The following is a 6,000-nucleotide window of genomic DNA, read 5'->3' as shown; positions in this document are numbered from 1 at the left end:
TCGTTTGTGGGCGGTGATCCCCCGCCAATGATATAGTCCATCCCTGCAGTCTCCTTTATCAGCTTTTTTGAGATTTTTTAATTTCCTGTATAAAGATTTAGTTTTGATTCCCTGATTATTAAATCTTGTGTATAATCAGCTTTCTAAGTTAGCTCAGTCAATATTTTATATATACTGTTTCTTCCTCCTGCTGCTAAATAAGAAAATCAGAAGAGTATTTCTCTATTTCAGCAATGGCATGCAACATTGAGCAATCATAGATTGTTTGTTATAGCAGCAGAGTTTCTATCTACAATTAATTATATGTAGTTTTGTTACCTCACTTAGTGGATTTGCATCACTAAAACTCTGGCTGCAAGAGAACAAAATATGAAAATGACGTTGCTTCAATGAATATTTGGCAAAATGCTAGCAAACAAGATTGAAGTAGACATGGAGAACTCGCTTACCTGCGGAGAAATAGATGGAGAATAAAAGGAGAATGATAAATGTGATTTTGGCCTGGGAATTATCCACATTGGTAAATGTTATGGTGGTTCTTGTTATGGAGTTTGACAGAAGGGAGGTGGAGCCCTGGAAACAATATTCATGGTGCCAGATGTATTCGAAAGCATCGTAGAGTGGTAGGATGAAAATGCAGTATCCATTAGCTAAAGTCAACTGCACGCACTAAGGCGGTAATCAACTGGCTTGCAATGCATGGCTGAAGCTTACACAATTTCAGCTTTCAATATGTATTAAACCTCCACATACATGGAACCCATTTTTGGATTTGTTTCACTCAGTCGTGTCTTCATCAACAGCATGAACCACTGGCTGGAGGCCTCGGCCTATTAATTCCGCATACATCATTAAATCTGTACTGAATGATGCATTTTGGTGCCTGACAAACGAAATCAGTAACATAGCAATCTACAAATGGCCCCATATTAATAGAAGCAATTTAGAGGATGGGTTAAATGAACCGGACATAATATTTCTTTTTATGAAATAGACAGCAGTAGAGACTGCAGTGTCCTACGCAGGATGTCAAAATTCAATACCAAAGGGTTTTCCATGATGTGTGCTTGTTCACCTTGTTGCCTACTGTGTATTGCTTCGGAGACTCGTTCTGCTGTCATATTGTATGGTAATGGACAGAGCTTATCACTCCTCATGAAGGACCAAGACAAGGAATATGAAAACACATCTACCCCTGTTGTTGTGAGCACTCAAATCATGATAATTGGATGGTGGATGTCATATCATAACAGAATTAGTCATAGCACCTTCTTGAAGTTGACCTCCCAACCTTTCCATATTTTCCATATCATGATAATAGTCCCTTGTCTAAGGTATCCCTTTTGGCATTAAACATTAGGCTATGGTTTCCCAATCCTTTTTAGGACATTAATATTGGTTTAGTCTTGTAAGCCATTTGAGTGGCAATTAGTTGAATTCTACCTAATAATGTTAAAGGAATATATAGGAGTATGATTAACTAGCACAATTGGCTTGGGAACAAAGACTGGACTCATTAGTAGAGATGGTAATCTTTGGGCTGCATGTTTCTTAGCTGGAAATTACCTCTTATGATTGCCAAACTATGGGGGTGCTGGCATTACAGCCTTTCATTATCGAATCTGTTAGCTGTATGCATGGTGTCTAAAATTTTTATAAAAAGAAAAGAAAAGAAAAGAAAAGTACGGTAAGAATGATTCTGTCTCCTAAAACATTCTCTGGCATGGCCTGAAGATATTGTATCCTCAACTTCTCTACAAAGGAATTGGGATTCAGGAATCCATTAGGTATCACAGATCTTGTAATTCAAAAGGGCATCTTGTTTCCCAAAGTCAAAGCAAAATTGGCTTAGTTGGGGCTGCAATCCTATGTTGGCCTCGAGGCTGATGGCGCATTACCAGATTATAAAATACTCACAACCATGGTTCTTAGCACATATGATGCACAATTACATATTAGCATTGAAAATGTAAACATGTTGGTGTTGCAGAATTTCTTGGACAGATACCAACCCTTGAGAGGAAAAACCCCACAGCTTGTCTATTCCGCTGTTTTTGGTTTACTGTGAAACTGGGGTGCATTTCTTTACTTGATATTTCAAGGCTGTATACATTAGAATTGAATTGGTTAAAATTGCTTATATTAGTTAAATGGTCTTCCTGATTAATGGTAAGAGAAGGGACATACTAACATGTTTATCAGTAGCTGCTACATTTGCAAGACAACTAAGAACGGATATCTTTAGACATCATATTATGGAACTTGCAGATTCTCTATAAATCCCAGTAGAGCTACAGAGAGTGCTTTCTCATTTTTCATTTTCATTTTACAATACATCCGAAAATTCAAGCACTCTCTCATTGAGCAAGTGGTACCTTCAGAGTCTAAAGCTCTCCTTACTAAACTGTCCACAGAAATGGACATGCATACATACATACATATTTCTTATTTCAATGAGCCCCCAGGGCATGGAGTTTTGAAGTAGAAGTTTAAAAAGTTAGGGGCCGTTTCCTCCAGGTTTATGTCTAGGATTAGGCTCCGGATCTTTCTGGTAGTCCACCATAGCCTCCACCTCTGTAAGCTTTCTCATCTCCATTTCAGCAATGACCTGAAATATTATAAGAGTATTATAACAGGACTATAGTTTGATCTCTCAAAAATGAATAATCAGTGATGATGCTAATACATCTATGATGTATATATCTTGTAATAAGGACAGAACTCGAAATCTGTCTGGACTTTCCAATAGCTCTGAACGTGAACCGGAGCTTGCATCAATCAATAGGTCATTTAGATGAACTTCAAGCAGTATCATCAAGTCATGTTATAAAGTACGATTATAGGTGAAAAAAAATAATTAAGGCATGACATGTACATAGTTGCATTGACAAAGTGCTTGTTAATATGGTTTAGCTACCTCACTTAGTGGACTTGGAAGAATACTGCCCTCCTGGACGCCTAAAACTCTTGCTGCAAGACGGGAAAAATGGAAATAATGTTACTTTAATCAATACTTGCCAAATAATAAGATGAATTTACATGGAGAGCTTATGAACTGCTTACCTACAGATAAATCAATGAAGAAAAAAAGGAGGAGAAGAATGATTTTGGTATGAGAAGACATGGTAAAATGCACCGGTGATTGTTGTTGTAGGTTCTGAGAGGACAAGGGATGTGTTAAATTTATAGGGACAGAACCATGTAAACACTTCATGGTGCAACCTGCACTCAAAAGCTTTGTAGAATGCTATGATGAAAATGCAACACCCATTAGCAAAAACACAACAAAGTCAACTGCACTTTATTTTCTTTTCTTTTCTTTTTCTTTTTTCTTGTGACCTCAAGAGTCAGGTTCCAAGGACTTGCCTCACTCCTTCCCAAAAGCCGAATTGGTTAGGTAGCAAACAACTTACTTCGCATTTGCGTGGCTGAAGATCTATAAATCAATCCAACTTGAATTTCTGTGTAATTGCCTACGTTTCTCTGGTCTCAACCATTCTTTCCAACCTTTAAAACCCATTTTTGGCTTTATTTCACTGTTTAGGATAAGTGGTGTCATTATCAAACAATATGAACCATTGGCTAGCGGGCCATGCCCCATTTCATTCCATATGCAAATTAATGCTCTAGCTAATGTTGGTGCAGTTCATCTTCCAAAAAAAGTTTTTTGGAACTTGATAATTAAAGTTAGAAAGAGATTAGCAGTGGATTCTACAAATGAAGATCAGCATTAAAACAATTACAAGGTTGAATTAATGCACCAATAGGATGAAAATAGGCAAAAGTAGGGACTGCAATAATATCCTATACAGAAAGTCAATTGAATTTACCAGAGTCCACAGAATTGCTCATGATGTGCTCTGTTCATGGTGCTTGCTAACTGTGCCAAGGTAACATTGCTTCTGACTCTCTTTATAAGGTCATATTGTATGGTAATGGACAAAGCTCATTGCTTCTCATGGAGGGGGACCCCTTGTATATAGTCCCTGGAAAAAGAACACGAAAACACGTCTACCCTTCTTATTTTGCTGCCTTTCGAATCATGAAAATTGGGATGGTGCAAGTCATATCATAAGTCACAGCACCTCTTTAAGTAGATCACCCATCCTTCCTCCATCTTTCTTTGTAAACTTCAGTTAATCCTCTTCTCTTGGAAAGATTTGATGATAGCTTATGACACCCTCTATCTCCTTTTCCCACAACATTATTTTCGATAATTATCTGTCTAAATTAATTCTAACCATACTGCAGGAGAAAAATTATCCATCTTGGAGTTATTACTTTAAACTCTTAACCGATTTTTTTCCTCCTTTTTTGTTAACCAACATGTTCTCTGAAGTGGACTCTAAATGTTAGAACTCACAGGCTTACGTTGTTTGCAAGCTATTTGTGTGGCAAATAGTCCAAATATTGGTAGAATTATTGAGGGAAGAGGAGTCAGGTTAGCCACATTGGCTCGACAACTAAGACCGGCCACATCATTTGAGGTGGTGATCAAAGCTGGCTGCATATTACTTCGCTGGAATTGATGATAGCAAACCATGGAAGATTCGATACTACAACCTTTAAATATTGAATCTGTGAGCTGTATGGTATCTAAATCTGTGGCCTGGCTAGAAACAGCGAATCCTCAGCCTGCCTGCATTTTATCATACTTTATTGTAATTAAAAAGGGTACCATGTTCCCTGAGATTTGAAAAATGACTTAGAGGCGGATTGTTTTCACGTTTTAAGAGCATTATTAAAAAGAATTACAGCTCCACTAATTGTAATTAAAAAGGGTATCCTGTAGTTGTTGTAGCCCTTGGAATGTTGCAGGATTTCTTTTCACATGTATCAACTATTTAAAATTACAGCTCCACTACCTTCTACTTTTTTTATTAGAGATGATGATTGTGAAGACATTTTTAGATTGTGTGTCTGCGCAAGAGCCATCTTTTATCTGGCTCTTGCGTGGACACACAATCCAAGATGGTTTTATCTGGCTTCTACTTTCTTTTTTTTTAATTAGTTATTTTTTAGATTTGTTTTGGAAAAAGAGAAGACACAAAGATAAAGATAAAAGAGTAGATAAAACTCACGACTCATAAAAAATAATAAGAATTTTTTTATTTAGAATTTTTTTAATTATATATTATTTTTTAAAACAAGTCTGAAAAATAATCAATATGATATCCGTAGTTTTTTTCTGAATATTATAAAATTTGACATGTATGTGCCTAATGAAACCAAATGGCTACGATCTTCCACAAAGTGATAGTATTTGAAAGCATTTTCGTTAAAATTTAGCACTACTCATATTTGCAAATTGCAGATTGCGTTAGCTGGAATTTACCTTATATGATTGCACACGGCATTTTAATTCTAGCTATTAACAATACTGCCTTTAAACCTTTTTAGCTGTATGGATGTCCACTAAAGATGCATCTAGAAGTGAGAAATGTTTAAAATTTCCTGAAGCTTATCTGCATTTAGGGATGTTTAAGATTATAATAATAATTGTTTTTTAAAATATTTTTTTATTTATAAATATATTAAAATGATATTTTTTTATTTTTTCAAATTATTTTTAATATCAGCATATTAAAAATTTTTAAATATATTATCAAATTAATTTTAAACAAAAAAAATAAAATTTCATGAAACGGAATGGGGTTCTAAACGGTGACTTAATATAAATGTGTATTCTTTTTATATAAATAAAAATTACTTAGAAATACATTAAAATAATATTTTTTTTATTTTTAATATTAGCGCATCAAAAAAAATAAAATAAAAATTAAATTTTAAATTTTAAATAAAAAAAATTAAATTTTTATGAAACGCTACTTGGAATGTTATTCTAAACCGTGCCTTAACATCCATGTGTATTCCCCTAATAACAAAAATATTTGCCCTTGCCAATAGAGGTAATAGTCTTTTTCTAAAATACAAAATTACCAAATTTTTACTTTTGTAACAAATTTAAAAAAAAAAATTGTAGAGATGCGCGTGCACACA

General features: G+C 34.9%; 1 protein-coding gene across 1 annotated transcript; it reads right to left on the bottom strand.

The window, feature by feature from the left end:
- Positions 1–2,240: 2,240 nt before the first annotated feature.
- Positions 2,241–3,494, bottom strand: LOC105127292 (uncharacterized). Its single transcript, XM_011028531.1, has 3 exons — positions 3,064–3,494; positions 2,918–2,970; positions 2,241–2,608 (listed from the first exon to the last, which is right to left on the bottom strand). Exons 1-3 carry the CDS (start codon positions 3,212–3,214, stop codon positions 2,498–2,500), a joined length of 315 nt encoding a protein of 104 aa, XP_011026833.1. The 5' UTR covers positions 3,215–3,494; the 3' UTR covers positions 2,241–2,497.
- Positions 3,495–6,000: the final 2,506 nt, after the last annotated feature.

This window comes from Populus euphratica, unplaced genomic scaffold, assembly GCF_000495115.2.
Source record: "Populus euphratica unplaced genomic scaffold, PopEup_1.0 scaffold7.1, whole genome shotgun sequence".
In the NCBI taxonomy this organism is placed as follows: domain Eukaryota; kingdom Viridiplantae; phylum Streptophyta; class Magnoliopsida; order Malpighiales; family Salicaceae; genus Populus; species Populus euphratica.
Note: the sequence above shows the minus strand (reverse complement) of the source record. Positions and strands in the feature narration are given on the sequence as shown.